At 52.3% G+C, this 16,957-nt stretch overlaps 1 protein-coding gene across 3 annotated transcripts in view; it reads right to left on the minus strand.

The window, feature by feature from the left end:
* The window catches only part of UNC13B (unc-13 homolog B), a 326,084-nt gene that overhangs the window by 34,812 nt on the left and 274,315 nt on the right, over positions 1–16,957 (minus strand). For all 3 annotated transcript variants that reach the window (XM_090037508.1, XM_090037507.1, XM_090037509.1), the window contains 3 exons: positions 11,258–11,346; positions 5,675–5,827; positions 1,793–1,916 (listed from right to left, as the gene is read on the minus strand). In XM_090037508.1, coding sequence (XP_089893634.1) covers positions 1,793–1,916; positions 5,675–5,827; positions 11,258–11,346 — 366 coding nt within the window. The remainder of the gene's footprint in view (positions 1–1,792; positions 1,917–5,674; positions 5,828–11,257; positions 11,347–16,957) is intronic.

The following is a 16,957-nucleotide window of genomic DNA, read 5'->3' on the forward strand; positions in this document are numbered from 1 at the left end:
CATCTTAGTGTCATCAGCAAATTTGAACAGGTGCTTTTTTCCCCCTCATCCAAATCACTGATGAAGATGTTGAACAGTGCGGCCCGAGGACCGAGCCCTGCGGACCCCCACTGCCCACGTCCCTCCAGGTTGAGAAGGACCCATCCACTACCCTCTGGGTGTGGCCCTCCCGCCAGTTGGCAACACATCTGACTGTGTGGGTGTCGACACTACAGCCCCCCAGTTTCTTAATGAGAACGGCGTGAAACATTGCTTAAATAAGTGTGGAGCAAGCAGGTATTTGAGGCTCTTGACTCGTTTCCTAGTTCCTAAGAGGCTTCTGAAAGAGCTCATGTATCATGGGGCTTCTCAGCACTGCCAGGTTTAAACAGACCATTAAGGGGGAGAACAAATAACCCGGCTGCAGCCTGCAAGTCCGCACCATCCCCTCGGCCGTCTTTCCACACAGGCAGAGAGCCAGCGAGGAACGAGAAGAGCCCCTTTCCGTCTGCCGGGGAAATCAAAGCACATCACGCTGCCATGAGGCCCAGATCCACAGTCCTGCTTCTGGGAGGACCTGCAGCAACTCCAAACACATGAGGCTGCAGCCAGGAGTCTCCTGACGGGATCTCGGCCCGGGAGCAGCTGGGCCTCTGGAACTGCAACGTCATCCGGCGCCGCGGCTCGCTGGGATTAGGAGACAGGTTGTCTTCCCATCACTGACTTGTCACTATCCCAAGTGGCCCCTGAAGATGAACACTTACATGAAAGGCTGTTTTGGAAATCAGAGCCCATCCTGGTGGTGATTCAAACAACTCCCCAGAGACAGAGCAATACTGCCCCGCTCCATTGGGACGATCATCTGAAACATCACTAATGACTCATCCCAAATTAGCCACATCTAATAGGAGAAACACTCAGCTGCTGAAGGAGCAGATGACTTTAGTGGAAGTAGTCATGTGGTCCATGCAAGCCCATGAAGCCAGCACCAGTCACTAGATCATCTGGGGGTGCAGCTCTCTGCAGAAGACTGCTGGCCCCTGCCTGCCCATCACGTCCAGAAATGCCCCCAAGCCCGTGGCAGAAACCGGACTTCCCGTCCCCGACCTCAGGGGAGTTGTCATGAACAAAAAGAACTTTAAAAAACAACGTGAACACAAAACCGTGAACTAGAAACCCTAGAAATTCAAGAAAAGTCAGGCTGGGAGGCACCTCTCCAGTGGTCACATGTAGTCCCACCCAAACTAAACCATCCCATACTAATCCTAGTCTATAATCCTAAATCACCCACAGACTGGATGGTGTTTCATAGTTTCTAGGGTCGGAAGGGACCTGAGCAGATCATCTAGTCCATGCTCTCCACAGGGAGAGTGGATCTTGTCCCACTACCTGGACTTAGTGTTAACTCCAGCTGTCAAATGCCCTGCTCACCTTAATTGACCTCATCAATCCATTTATTACCTCTCCTCACAGTACCCCTCCCTCATCCTTAATCTTTCTATATACAATTTTCTTTCTGCCAGTCCATTCCTAGCACGTGATGAAGCTGGTTGTTGCCTCTCTCAGTTAGTCTCCAAGGTATTGCCCTGACCTGGTTTCTGTCCAGCATGGTTTCATACCCGACAGTCATTCTGGCATCTCAGCACCCACCAAAAATAAAGCCACCCAGTACTAGCATACGGCTGTCTCTTCCCTTCTGTCACCCACACGACAGAGCAGGCACCTATCCAAGCGTGACCCCCTGGACAGATGACCCCGGACAGAGGAACGGGGGTGGTCTCTGCACCAAGTCAGGAAGGAGGGATTGCTTTACCGTGTGGTCTGTGAGCGGAGGCAGCACAATCAGCTTCTCCATGGTGTTCATTACCACCCGCCAGAGCTCCTTCAGCACCCGCTTCAGCACCGTCTTCTCGCACACCGTCGCAAAGAGCGTCAGGCTGAGGGAAGAGAACGAGAGCTGATTAAGCCACGCTGCGCCGGGGACATGATCCGCAGGAGACGGGGACTGGAAGTGTGGGGGAGAGGCAGTGCCTCATCAAACAAACAGCATTAGTGACTCTTTCATGCCTCATAGGCAAGAGAACAGCTCCCTTGCCATACTCTGCTGCTAATGGAAAGCACCCGCTTCCTGCTCCCTTCGGAGGACACTGGCAGACGCGTGCAAGATGAGCACTTACTGCATTGCCGAGCCGAGGCTGAACTCTTTTTTATGATTTGCATTTTGGAAGCTGGCCAAGATCCCAAATAACACCCAGGCTGGGGGCTTGGAAATAAGGCCCAGCTCCAGAGGGTTCACCACCTACCCAGGGAAGCCAGGACACAATTTCAAGTCCAAACAAGACCATTGCGACCACTTAGTGCGCCCTCCTGTCTCAGCAGTTGGCAAGGTTTGTGGCATGCTGGAATGGCCCAGCTTGGGCTGAAGTGGGCCAGTGCCAGGGCCCAGTTGCCACCACTGCTTCTTGCCCCTGCCCAGCTGTGGGGCAATGCAGGCAAAGCCCCTGCTCCATGGGCTGTGCATCTGATGGATGAACCATGCAATAAATTTAGAGCAGCCACGCATATAATGATCAGGGCATACAAATGTCCATCCAGCTATCAAAGGAGCCAACCGGCTACAAGGTTAGTGCTTGAAAATGTACACCAATTTGACAGCTGGTTCTAACAGGAGGGCTCTACAAAGCCCTGCCAGGGCACTGGCAGCTGCTCTGGGGGTAAAGCACAAATTTCTGGAGACATCCTGTCTCCAGCACTTCAAACGCACCCCTCCCAGAGGGTCCCCATGTCGGGAAGCTGCCAAGTTGCATGCCTGCTCTCCACCATCATCGTTCTGCTTCTCAGAAAAACCTACGCTCAAATCTGTGCAGGCTTCCGGCGTGGGATCTAGAAGAGCAGCCAGGGTGAATGCTTCCCAACAGCCTATTTTCCCACGCTTGATCCCAACCTATTTGTACCCCCTTAAACCACCCTAATGCCTCTGACTCTCTGCCTTGCATTCACATCCTCCAGAAGCATGCAGATGCCTTCCTCCCCAGTCACAATCGCAGAGCTTGCTCGCTTGCCAATGCTTGCTCTGATCCTGGCTGGGATTTTAGTTCTCATCCTCCCGAGGCTGGGCTACAACTGGAAGGTGGAGAACAGCCAGGCAACAGCTCTCCTCACCTGCCACGAGGAAAAGATTTCAGGATTGTTTCAGAAGTTTTAGACAGATGTACAACTGCAGCATCTTACAGGAGAAGAGGACACTTACCTCTTGGGAGTATGCTAGTCTGGCATACTTGTCTTATCTGCCTTCTCCCAACCCCCAGTAAAGGAAACTTAACCAGAATAAGTTATCCCCTAGTCTCACTGGGTGGAAATGACTGCAGTCCAGCCTCACTTACTGCTGGACAGGAGCAGACACGTGAAACAAGTGCATCAGATTCAGCCGCACCGTAGGAAGTCCCCCATGACTTGCAAAGGGGTTTAACTGCTTTGCCTGTCCATGCCCTGAGCATGACAAGGCTCCCCAGGCAGTGACACCAAAACCCTCGAGGGCCCAGACTCGAAAAGGAGTTGGGTGAATAAGCTGCTTTCTTGTCAGATTTTGTCTTTCAGCTGGCAGAGCTGGGCATAAGAAACACAGCCCCTGGGCATGCCCAGAAGAGCAGCCTTTTTCAACAAGCACGCATCAGTGTCTGAATCCTGCCATGGGCCATTTGGGACTCCGCAATTAAGGTGAAGTTGGAGCACGCCTGCAGGGGAGATGCCATCCACTTTTTACCCACTGACTTAAAGATCAGAAGGCCTGCCTAGAAAGGAGTTGAGAGTCCCACGCATCCTTAGCCTGATGGGGTTTCAACCCCCGTCCCCCGCTTTGCAGGGAAGCATCCTAACCAGCTGCCTACAGGCTGGACGAGGCTGAGGCCTCTCCATCCCTCCTGCTGCATTTGACCTTCTGAGCAGCGCCTGTGCCAGCTTCAGGCAGCCAGAAGGAAAAAAACGGGGAGAGAGCCAGACTCTATAGCCCAGCGAAGAGGAGAGGCGAGGCCCCAGGAAGGGAGATGCATGGGTTCTGGTCCCTAAACTGCTTGTGCATTTGGCATAGGACAGTTAACAGATGAAATGCAGAATGCATGACGGTCTGCCAGTCCCTGGGCAACTAGACTACTGAGCAACGGGTGGGATGCTGCTCCTCTCCCCAGCTTGGGGCCCAGGTCTTGCTCGGCCAAGCTCAGGGAAGGTTTCTGACTGCAACAACTATAACAGAAACTCCTAACCTGGGGCTGCCCAATCCTGGCAGGGGGGAGGGGCAGCATTTCAGACACCCTTCCTGCGTTCATCCTTCCTACCAGCCGAGATGCTCAGTGTGCAGCTGTTGCGACTCCACAACCTCAGCATCGATGCCTCTAGTCAAGGCACAAGGGTCCTTGGCCTCTACCTGGGGTTTCGAACGTTGGTCCAAGGGCAAGTCGACGCTCAGCATCACTTTAAATAGGCTATGTTTTGAACATGGCCCGAGAAATACGTTCTCAGCTGCAGCGAGTGGGGAAGGCTTGTCACGCCATCCTTCTGCAGCTCAGCTCTCTCTTTCCAAAGGCTGGCCATGGAGATTGCCCTGACACCATAGATTAAAGCAACGGCAAGATGAAAAGCATCAGCACCGGTGAGAAGGCCAAGTATCCCCACCTGGCAAAGCCCATTTCCAGAGATGAGGGAATGTAACAGATTGTGGGGGATGGCAAAAGGCAGCTTGGTCCAACATACAGACTCTTTGAAAGCTGATCACAAGCCCTCCTCCTACATGCTTCTCATCAGCTCCCTGGACACCCCTAGTCTCCGAAACACAAGAAATGTCTTGATGTATTCCTTTGTACTCTCTGCTACCCCTGCCTTGTCCAACTCTCTCTGCGTTTACACCATCAGGCGGCTGTGTCCAATCTCCCCTGCCACCTTTGCTGTGGTTAAGGGCAGAAAAAGATTCAATTGATCTGCAGGGTCTGACAAGACTCAACCCACTGCCCCGTGTTATTCAACACCCGCTGCAAGCCAATGGCAGAGCCAGGACCATGCACTTGCTGAAGTGCCCACAATATGCATACAAACTTCTGCTGCTCTGTGGTGCTCCCACATCATCCCCCTGAAATCTGTCTGCTGCAGCCAACTGAACTGGGGCAGGACCCAGCTGTGGTGCAAACTGGAAGAGAGAGGAAGTCAGAAGACATGGACAGGGAGAAAGGGAGGGAAAAAACAATTCTGCCTCTGCCACTGACTTTCTCTATGGTCAGGAGAAGAGAAGTCATTAAGATGCCCGTGTTCCCTGGCTGTCAGTGAGAAGGGGAAGCTGTCTCACCAGATTAATCAGAAGCAATTTCTATGTACTAAGACAGAAGAGCCAATGTCAAATATGACGGGAGCAGTCGCTTTCACCACCTGACCCGAGGCACAGCTGGAACAAGCACGTACAAATCCAACTTGCAAAACAGTCCTTCTGACAAATGCAAGCTACACACGCTGTGCATGCTGCAGGAACATGCAACATTCCCCAACTCGAGCCTTGCCATCACCTTGGGCGGGATAAACAGCCCACCTGCCTCAACCCACCACAAGGATTTTGAGACAGAAGGAGGCTCTCAGGAGCCGTCTAGGAAGTTGAAGGCTCCCTTCCCCACCTCCACTGCCAGTTGTACAGCAGCACGAGGATGCTCCTCCTTACTTTCCATCCAGGAAGTCCATCAGCGGCCTCAGGACATTGTCTGCATCTTGCGCCACCGTGTTCCGGGCGTTTGCGGGGATATTGCCCGTCCCCTTCACCTGACAGAGGATGTCCGACATCTGCTTGACGCACTCGTCGATGCGGGTCTGAAAGCTGGAGAGAAGCAAGGCAAGTCGGTTATTCAGGGGCTGCACGTGGTAGCCCAACACATCCCTGCAGACTGTGCACTCAGTGTACATGCGTCTCCCCTCTCCAAGAGATGCTCTCGCTCTGTTTCTCTGCCAATGCTCATACTGACAGCAGGTCCTTTCTAACACGCCCTTGCATGCAGCACCAGGCGCCAGCCACAGCCTGTCCGTACTGCAGGCGGTGTGCTGATGTGGGAGGGCAACTCATTCACTTAACTAGAAATTGCCAAAGTGCCCTTTCTTTTTGCAAGAACTGCAGTGGCATCCAACTCAAAGCACAGCACTCTCTGTCCATAAAGGGAACAGGGCCCCACAGGCAGTGACAATCTGGGACTGTGGGTATCTACAGTGGTCATCAGGAAACACTGCAGACAGACACACGTGTCTCACTGCAGCGCCTACAACACGAGGACAGGTGCTGCCTGAAGCAAGGCCCTGCACTATACAGATAACACACAAGTGTCCACATGGGATGGCCAGGCTACAGAAGGGACGTGCGACATGCCAGGGGAGTGCAACCTCCTTCTTGTCCCCAGGTCCCAGCAAGAGGCAGGTAACCACCCAGCTGCACCTGCCTTAGGAAGTCACTTGTGAGAAGCCCATCGGTGCTGTTGGCCAACACTACTGCAGTCAACAGGAAACGCAGGTATCCGCACCGAAAAAATGGGAGGCCGCAGAGCCTCCCAAAGGGCCAACTCCACAAGGGAAGGCTTTGACATTTAAAGGAACTATTTCTGACAACAAGGTATTTAATTAAATGATGATCACGTGGGTCTTTGCTAGGAACTGCGGCCAAGATTTCCAACCGTAGAGGCATAACGCTGGCTTTCAAACCTGGTTTTGAGTAGGTGGCCTGATCTTCTTTGGGGCTGACTCAGCCGGACGCCTGTAGCTGGGCCGCGGCTCCGCTGTTCAGGCATATACCCCTCTCTTCCTGCTACCCACTTCTCCTCATGCCCCCTGGCCTTTCCAACCACGCTCTCCCGAGCACCGACAGCCCGCACATCAAAGCTTCCTGGTCTCTCCCACTACCTGGTCACCTCCTACTGTGTTCAGGCCAGGGTCCTTCCTCTGCCTGCTGCCTCCACACTCACTTTGCCTCTCCAGCAATGAGGAGCACCAAAGAGCAGCCAGTTCTGGGTACCAAAGCAATTCAGCCAGGCTGGGAGAAGCCTTATCGGATTGGATGCACATAAAGAAATTATCAACATCCGTTTCCAACAACAGCTGCTCCCTGTAACCCCGGGGATCCGACTCTCCCAGCCCAGCCTCCTCCCTGCACTGGCTCTGGGCAGCAGAGGTTGACAAACCCACGGGAAAACACCGCAGAAGTGACCACCGTGCACATCAGCCGCAGAGGTCAGAAAGCTCCTGGCCCCAAGGCCACACGCCTGCCCTCTGGGATATGTTTTCAGCTGGCCAATATTTAAATTGTGCCTAATTTCTGCAGGAATTGCTGGCTCTCAGCTTTCGCGCTTCACTAATGTTTGTTACACTGTTACTCAGAGCTTGGGCTGTTCACACCTCATTAAGGCTCCTGGCAATGCTTCTCCCAAGGGCAACCCTGAAATGGGAAAGGGCCTGACCAGTTTCAGGGCTACTAAGTGTCCAGCACTGACTGAAGGATGTAACCCGCATCCCGTGATTTTAGCCTGTTCGACAAGCCTCCTATATACAGGCTAGGCCACAGCAACCATCCTTGCAGCTGGGGTTAGTCTTGCTACAGCTCCTTTGTTGCCTCTGGAAGCCCCAGTGTGTTCCCTGCATGTAAAATGCTGATGCGACATTAGGCTAAGCAGGGTGGTAGTGCAGCACCAGCATTTCAGCATAACTCGGCCGTCAGCAGGGTGACCTTCTGCCTGCGGGGTGGCTGGAGCACACGTACAAGTTTTGGAAAGGGCCGAAGTGGGCCCCATGGACACCACACACCTGTCCTGAGTCCCATCAAGGGACAGAAAACACTCATGCAGAGGCAGCATCAGAAACTCTGCCTGAGCTTCCTTTCTGCTGCCGGTCTGCCGTGCCATGCCCACCACATGGGTGGCTGCCTACCCATGCTGCATGCTGGCACATGCTCCCCACACCTCTGCCACCTGTCCCCTGCCCACCCTCACTGCTGGGAGATGAATTATTGAGGGCAGCCACCCAGCTCTGGAGGGAGGGAGGCTCGGCTCATGGAGATGGGAGGGAGCGAAGGAGGGGACTGGACTCCCTCTGCTCTGTCGCCCCCCACCCCCCAAGGGTATCTGGCAGGGGGGCCAGACCCTGGGGAAAGGGGTGGCAGTGTGTGCAATGCACCCCCTTGATCACATCACCCACCTCTACGGCCAGCTCTGCTGCTTGCTCATCTTCAGCAGGGCCCCCTTCATATGCATCTACGTACCAGGAGCTCATCACCTGAACACCGTGCTGACCGTGGAGATTACTTGTCAGGGCTTTTCTTTACTGCACCAACAGCAGCAGGGCCTGGCCCAAGGGGTTGGTGCATGCCTCATGTGCTGGAGCCTGCAGGCACGCTCCTGTGCACTAGCGCGGCTGCTCCAGGCTCACAGTCACAGAGAAGTGGGGCTGGAAGGGAGCTCCAGAGGGCACGTCTAGTCCAACCCCTGCCTGAGGCAGGAGCAACCCCGTCCAAATCAATCCCAGGCTAATCCATTGTCCAACCTCTTAGCAGAATGACAGTCAACCCTGACACAACACAAGACATCACAACTGAACCTGCCACAGGGAAAGCAGGGAGGCTGTCACAGCCAACATCCTGCTGCTGCAAGGGGTGTTAATATATGCTCAGGCAGAGGCCGTGCCCCCGCTGCAGAGGAAGGCAACCCCCTCACCCCATCCCCAGTCCGTACCAACCTAACCAGAGGGAGAATTCCTTCTGACCCCAATGCAGCTTCAGTCCAACCCTGAGTGGAGGGGATGATCCAGGAGCCTCCAGCTTTAAGTCACCACCAGCCCCTGCTCTCAGATCTGCCAGAGTTGAGCCTCAAGTAGCTTTGCTAGCGTTCTTCTTCCTGGGCCTGGAACGTGCATGCTACTTCGCGTGGGTCCGGCCCAGGCCCGGGCCAGGACACACTACTGCTGCAGCACAGACGAGCTCACCAAGTGTCAGGGAGCTTTCTCCCATTTTGATTTTGGGCAAGGGTACAGCAAACCTGGAGGCTAAGGACAGCAAGGGCAATGCTCCCCAGTCCTGGGGCTGCAGCTGATAAAACTCTCTCTTGACCCCTTGAATCGATAACCAGGTTCCAGGGGTCATTGTGCTGGATGATCTTAGCTGCCATGAAGGGCTCCCCCTGCTCTTGCTGGGCACAGGCAATACACCTTGCACTGCGCTCTCGGAGGCTGAGGGGATCAGGAGGGGAATGCATAGGTATGGAGAGAGGCAGGGTTGGAAGAGACCTAGAAAGGGAATTGCTGCTCTGGCATCCCACCCTGCGCCAGCTAGCTCCAGGCAGCAGCCAGGAACATGCTCATTAGGGCTCTGTAGCTGAACAGGCTCCGTTCTGACGCTTTCTTTACGTGACAGTAGCAGGGAATTTCGGAGACGCACTGCTCTCCCAGCTGACGCAACTGCCCCCCATGACGCGAGGGCAGCAGATCCACAGCATACGGCAAGGGAGGCATCCTGGGAGCTGCCATTTGGAAATGCTTTCAGTATTAGCTGGGACATCTGCCTTATTTCACGCAATGGCATCCCTTAGAGACAGCCCTGCTTGCGCGGGAAGCCGCGGCTCCACTTCTAGTTCTCCGGCACTGCTGCCGAGCAGACGGGGCAGCTGCACCCTCCTGGCTGGTTAATCTCTCGGGCACATGCCTCTGAAGTGCTCCCCTGGGTGTGTGCTGATACTGCATAATCTCTTCAAATTACATTTACATATGCCAAGAAACCCCCTAATTGTCTTGTAACATTGGCACCGTGAAGACAGGTGTCCAATAAGGATGCTAACCCAATAATCATGGTTTTCTCACTCACCCTCCACCTAATTATGACTGCTATCGTCTCGGCTGAATGTGTGTTCGAATCTCTCCATCTCCTGCTCCTGCCATCCGTTATTAAAAACGATAGAGAAATAAGGCTGGAAGGGAGCCCCAGGAGTTGCATCTAGTCCAACCCCTGCCTGAGCTGGGATCAGCCCTGTCTAAACCATCCCAAGCAAATCCATTATCTGACTTCTTAGTAAAACTACTGTCAACCCTGACACTGCACAAGACATCACACCTATAGCTGCCACAGGGAAAGCAGGGGGGCCACGGTGGCAATGTCCTGCTGCTGTAACAGGTTGTTAAAATACACTCAAGAGATCCCAGGTAAAGGACCCCACACCCTGCTCCAGAGGAAGGCAACCCTCTTTGCCCCCCACCCAGTGCCACATCCATCTGGCCACAAGGTAAAATCCTTCCTGACCCTAAATAGTGATTGGTCTGACCCTGAGTGGAGGGGCAAGACCCTCTAGCCAGGACCCTCCAGCTTGGGTCCCAGCAGAAGTATCAGCACATCCCAGTGGAACAACCCTCCTAGTTCAGGATGTTGAAAATACAGCAATATGTTTAAGTCCTACAAAGATATTTATGGCCATAAACAGTCCAAATCCATAGACTAGAAAAAAAAAGATAAGCGGGTGTGATTTTTATATTTCCACAGTGCATTTGTAAGCTGGTGTGGGATGACGTTAACTCTGCATAGGGCAAAGATGAGAGAAGTCAACCACACTGGAGATTTTCAAAGACAATCCTACTTCCAGTCTTTTCTCCAGCAGCACTATTTTTTTTGGCTCAGCGTAGAGTTATGATAGCAGAGCCACAGTCTTTGCCCCGGGCAAACCATATCCAGGAGCTGAAATGAAACTTTTAATTGCAACTGGCAAGCAACTGTGGTGCTGGTGTCATTAACGGCTCTAGAAAACCTATAAAAATGGATGGCTTTTGCAGCAACAGAGTATTGGGCCACGCTGTCAGTCTCACATTTAAGCTGGCTCCTTTCCTCTTCAATATTCGTTTTGGGATCAGAAAGCACTCAGCTGTTTCATGTGATACCACAATGTTTAAATAGGAATGCCAGCAGCTGCATATCAGACTGGAAATTGGATTCAGGGTAATAAAGATCAGGTGCATTTCAGCCAAGGATTTAAGAGATCAATAGGTGATCGAAATCCCTTTCACAGTTCAGAGATTCTCACGCCACATTTCCAGGCAGAGCAAGGAAGAAAACAGATAAACATTTTCAGGAAGCTGTCTCAATTCTTCGTGCCATCTCAGCATGCGAGAGGCCATGAATCTCATGCTTAAACCAAAAAGTGCCGTGCAGCTGTCATACACATGACTCCCTGAGCCAGGTACAGCTGAAGCTGAAGGAAAGGATGGTTTTGAGGCTAGGGACGCTGGTTGCACTCACCTGTTACCAAACATGGTGCTGAGCTCATCCAAAACATTGTTCAGTCTCACCTGGAGCTCTTTGAGATGATCGCTTGCTTCTGGATCCAGCTGCGAGCAAAAGGAGAAGGTTTATCTGGAAGCCAGAAGTTAGCTTGCTGTTCTGCAATGTGTTACTAGCCACCACATACTACATGGGAGGGAAGCACATAGAAACCGTCCAACCCAGTTTAGCCTGTGCAAGTCTTTCAGATGACGTTTCTGCCTCTCCCTAGCTTTGACTTGAAGCAGGGAGCTGTATTTCAGCAGGCCAATAATGCATTTTTGTGATCATTTGGGCTTGGGATACTCACGGAAGACGGGGCACCTTCCATTGTGGGCACAATCCTGATTCCAAAGAAAAAAAGCCACAGGCCTCTGAATTTGAAGCCTAGCATCTCAGCCTGACGAATGCAAGGCTTCTGCAAGACAGCAGGAGGGAGGCTGGAAGACAAGGGCTTGGATCTCCAGCATAGCACCAGGCAGGGGCTGCATACCGTAGGAGCTCCTGCTACTGCAAACTGCCCTAGAGCCCCGCTGGTCTTCTGCATCTTTACAGAGGTTTAGAGTGGGATTCATGCCTTCTTCTGCAAGCTGGCATGGGAAACCCAGACATTATTAGTGTCTGGAAGTACACAGAGCAGTCTCCTAGATCAGTGTTCAAAAAAAAAAAAAAAAATCGAAACAGCTCTAATAAAAGCCCCACAACTGGCCTTGCATGTGTATTGGAGCTGCAGGATGTTTTTGGTCAGATTCTGTGCCAGTGATGCTACAGTGATTTAAGCACTGCTCGCACAGAGTCGCTGCTTTATTAAAATGAATTCCCAGTTTTATTAGCTTCGTAACTAACTCCATGCAGGCAGCACCGAACATCACATCACATCTGTTGGTCTAATCACGCCAATTAACAGAGCTCATGGGGGGGGGAAGGGAATCTACAGGTGATCAAAAAATATGCTTACAGCCTCCCAATAGCTGCTTTTGTTGCTACTGGCCTGTCCCCCTGCATCTTGGATGTGTACGAGACACAGGCTCTGCAGTTCAGCGTGTGCGACCTACAACACCCAACATTTCCTCACAGCCTGGCCCGTCTGCTAGGGGAGACCCTGGCTTCACTCTCCAAGACTTACCAGGACACTTCAAGCAAATATTCTGCCATTTGATCTAGGGGGTTAACACAAGGCTAAGACAAGGCTGAAGAGACTGGTACTGATCACCTCCCAGCTCCTTATATTCTGCAACATCTTTCCTTGGGCACGTATTGGAGCTGCAGGATCTTTTGGGTCGGGTTCAGTGAGAGTGATGCTATGCAGCACCCAGGAGGACTGAGCTTATGAACTGTGCAATGAATGAGTTATCTTAGCCATGAAAAGTTAGAAGGGAAGGTGAGATTAATGCCTTCAGCCGTCTCCTTCCTATTCTATCAGTCATGACCCTTCCCTCCAGCCACACAAGCGGGACACTGATATCTTTTTACATCCCATCAACACCAACCTTTGAGTGGCCAGAAAAGGCCAGCTCGGGAGAACCTGCCCACGACACGAGCTGCATCCTTCCCGGTGCTTCTGGCCAAGAAGCGACAGACAAATTTGGAGCTATGCAGCAGAGTGTCCACTCCCCCCAGGGCTGACGGCCCTCTCCTTCAGGTGCAATTAATAAGACTGCATCTGACATTCAATTAAAATAAAGGTTTCTGGCCTTTGCTTTCTTACACATTAGTAGCTGCTAAGTGATAACAGAAGGAAAGCTGGCTCTACAGCTGAATGTCTCAGTGTAGTGACGGCAAAGTCCTTTGTCATCCCAGAGAGGCTGATTTTTCTGAACAGCTGCTCATAGGTCAGGAGGAAAAAGAGACTGCACAAGGCATTCGCCAACTTTCTCATGCCTAGAATAAGCTTTCCTTGGCTGGCCGCAAACTGCAGGAGGTATCGGTATGTGATTTAGGTCCATTAGGACGGTGCAGGGCAGGGCCCGCTTCTGTTACTTACGTACCTGAATTAGGAACAAGTTATAGACCTTCACAGACTCCCTTCGGCATTCAGCGTACCTGAAAATTGTTCTCTGCCCACGTGGCAACGCCCTGATAAAAGTGCCTGAATGAAGCTGTGTCTACTTTGGACTGTAGGAATTGTCTTCGTCGTCATGCGTATCATGACCGTGGCATTTCTGCTGCAGGCAGGAGCCCAGCAGTACGGCAGGCGTCTAACGGAGCTTTCTGATCCCTGCATTTGGGTGCATGGAGCACGATACACAGGAATAAAGCCAACCAAAAGGTTCCCGCTGTACAAACATGGGACGATGCATGTTATGTGGTGTCTACGACCCCTGAACAAATGCTTGGATTCTCACAGAAATAATACCCAGCCCTTCCATAATGTCTTACTGAAGGATTTACATGCACTGTAAAAATAACTGAGATGTGCAGCATGCATCCCAAGAGAGACAAGGAACCCAAGCTGTGTGGCAAGGGTCCAGGCTCTCCAAGCTTGCCAGGGACCTTAGTGGGACCCCAGTCCCTCAGCACCTCTGAAGACCTGGGCCTTGACGACTTGCTCCAGGCTGACACGAGGTCAGCAGCAGGGCTAGAAAGTGCTCACGCCTTTCAACGAGTCCTGGTGCAGTGTGTGAGCCACAACCCTCCTCTACCTTTAATACAGACAGATGTTGACAGCATGATGTTGGCAGCTTTAATTCCAGCTGACGTCTGCTGACGGGACCTTCCCAGAGAGACTCTTGGTGCTTTCAGCAGCATATCAGCAACGAACCATCCCAGCAGCCCTGTTCATTCCTCAATCTTGTGTCAACATGATGGGAGCCTCACAAACTACAGGGGAAGCTGCTAGCAGGAGCCTGGACCCTGGGAACACTTTCCAAAAGCTCGTATAATGAAGACATGGCTGTTCTTGAGCTATCCCGGGGTTTGTGACTAAGTGAGGATTTCGGATGCGGCAAAATCTAGCTGAGCACTAGAGAGAGAGTTTACTGGAGCATTAACTCCACAGCTTTAGCTAATAGTTGAAAGCATAAAATGGGAGGGAGACAAATCTGCTCCTCAATTGCTTGTTCTCCAGGTTCGCTAAATAATTCTCAGCTCTGCTATTTACCCTGCAGGCTTGGACTTTGCAGAAACAGCCTGTTTCTACACTTTTTTAATTGGGCATCTGAGGCACGGAGAAGACTGAGTAGTGGGCAGTGTAACACGTCAGCTCTTCTCTCGCAAACCTACTGATGATTTCATAACTTGTGAAAGGCAGAGAAAGGCAGCAAGTGGGCTGCACAGAGTCATCCTGGGTTAATGAAAATAGAAAGGATTATGCTGCCCACTGTCAGCTGCCCACGCTGATCCAGAGCCAGGGTCCAGAGCAACTCGAGCGGAGAAAGTTAGATGCACAACAGCATAGGTGGTACGGAGGCTTTACTTCTTGACCTGCCGAATGCCATGTTGGGGCTAAGTAGTGAGTTAAACAAGTTATTGAAAAGTTGAGCCATGCCTGGTCTTTAAGCAAGGCGAGAAACACAGGCAGCCTGCCTTCTCCTTCCAGATGTCTTCTGCTCCTGAAGAAAGGAGGAGCCCAGGATCAGGCAGCACAGGCTCCTGCATGGAGCATGCAACTGGGACGCGGGAGGTGCAGGTTGCGATCCAGGCTCTGCTGCTGGGAAGCCTTTGGGATGTGGTTTGCCAGAGGCAGAAGAAGGCTGGAGGCAAACAGTGCACCCTTCCCTTGTCACTTTTCATGGTTAAAAGGACACGTTCACTTCACAGTTCGTGAGCTCAGCATGCCCAGTGCCCACTGCCTGCTCCCTGCCTGCCACCCCCGTTATAAATGGGGAGGGTACTGCCAATCTCTTCTGAGAAGTGCTTGGAGACCTGCTGAGGAAAAGCACCGGGTAGGAGGTTGGTATTGTTACTTGAAAGCTATTCAGAGGTTTGTGGCATGAAAAGTACTCCCAGTGGAGAAGGGATTAATGAGCAAAACATGGCCAATGCAGTCAAAAAATGCGTGAGACTAGCAGCATGGAACCAGGATTGGTCTCCCAATGTAATGCCTCATGTGGTTTATGCACGGCTCCTACTTTTATTAGTGAAGTCACACAACTAAGCCATGCTGGTGCTAGTCCCTCTCTACAATGCGCCAGGTAGCACAAAATAGTACGTGTTTCCCTAGGGCACCAAAGAGAGCTCCCTGCGATAACTCCTTATTCCTACAGCAAAACAGCTCCACTGCTGGCTTTCATCCAAGCAAGAGGGACAGCTGTTACACGTCTGTGTCAACGGCTGCACAACGCAGAGACCGCACAGACTGCACGCATTGTGGGAAAGGGCAATAAGAAATGATCCATCTTGAGGGAGAGGAGGACAAACTGGATCCTAGATGGAGACTCGCATGTCGGCAGCTCTGTTCTCAGGGCTGTCATCTTACTACATGAGAGTCAGTAGCCAGGTCTAATCACTATCACAGTAGCCAGCAGACGAACGAGGATGACACCACGTTTGCTCTAACCGCACAGTGAGGGAGTTAACAAGGAGTTATTCTAGGCAGCAGAGTACTAACTGGATGCCAAGAGGAAAACCTGGTGATGCCAGCCATTTCGGGCACCTGGCACAACTGAAATGAAGCGTGTCTGGTGAGCAGTGGCTGCTGGGGAAGGTGAATAGATAGCATCGAAAATGGCCTCTCGCGCACCTCAGTTCCTGGACACCAGGCTCACGAGCTCCTGGCTGGGCAGTCGCAGGATCTGCACTTGAGCTCCCTGCCCGCCTCCTCGCCTGGTTGGACGCCAGGGCAATGCTGACAGACCACCTCTCGAGGAGACTGGAGGCCAGGTGCAGCAAAAGAAAAGGCTGGGGGAAACTCACCTGACTCCGTGCAGAGCAGAGTGTGCAGGAGGGTCTTGCCAAGCACCTGGACCTCTGTAAGGACGGCCTTTTGCTTCTGGGCGAAGCCAGACTACAGCTTCCTTACACCACGATGCAGTAAAAAGGAGGTGCAAAAAGAACCACTCAAGTCTGGGCACCCCAAGCACAAAGGGCCAAACCCAGCTCCCCTTTAAAAAGGGAGGTAGTGCTGATACCAGCAACGGTGGCTGCACGAGGGGTGTTTAGGGCCACCTATGCAGATTTGAGCTCTTTCCCCCTTTGCAATTCACCTTGCTCTTCTGAACATGCCCAGAGGGGATCCACTCCAGTCACTCATGCTCTGCAGGGATCCTGCTCCCCTCAGAGAAGGGTCTAGTTCCCCGTGAGCCTCTGAAGCATCGGTCACAAAAAACACAACTAGCACCTGCTTGAAGGAGAAGGAAGAAAAGGAAGAGAATCTCCCCACTTTTTAGCTGAACAGCCTCCTGGTTAGGCTACTCGCCCTGGGAGAGGTGTAGGCCTGAAAAGCTGCCCTGGTACAACTGATGCCTTTTGTTTTCCTTCCCTTCCTTTGAACAGACACCATGAGCTGAAAGCAAAATGAGCGCAGAGGCAACTAAGCACAGAAGCAACGACTGCTGTAGGCACGACAAAATGCAGACAGCTGTAGATGCAGAAAAACAAGACCGAACAGAGAAGCAGAAGACCCAAGGACAGCCCGGGAGGGAGAAGGAAGGTCAAAACAGGCCGAGGGTGACAGTGACAGATGGATGAGGAAAGATACCCTGTAAAAGGTAATGGGTGAGGAGCTGCGGCATGAAAATA

The sequence above is a fragment of the Crocodylus siamensis genome, chromosome 3, assembly GCF_052110815.1.
Source record: "Crocodylus siamensis isolate JL-2025a chromosome 3, ASM5211081v1, whole genome shotgun sequence".
In the NCBI taxonomy this organism is placed as follows: domain Eukaryota; kingdom Metazoa; phylum Chordata; order Crocodylia; family Crocodylidae; genus Crocodylus; species Crocodylus siamensis.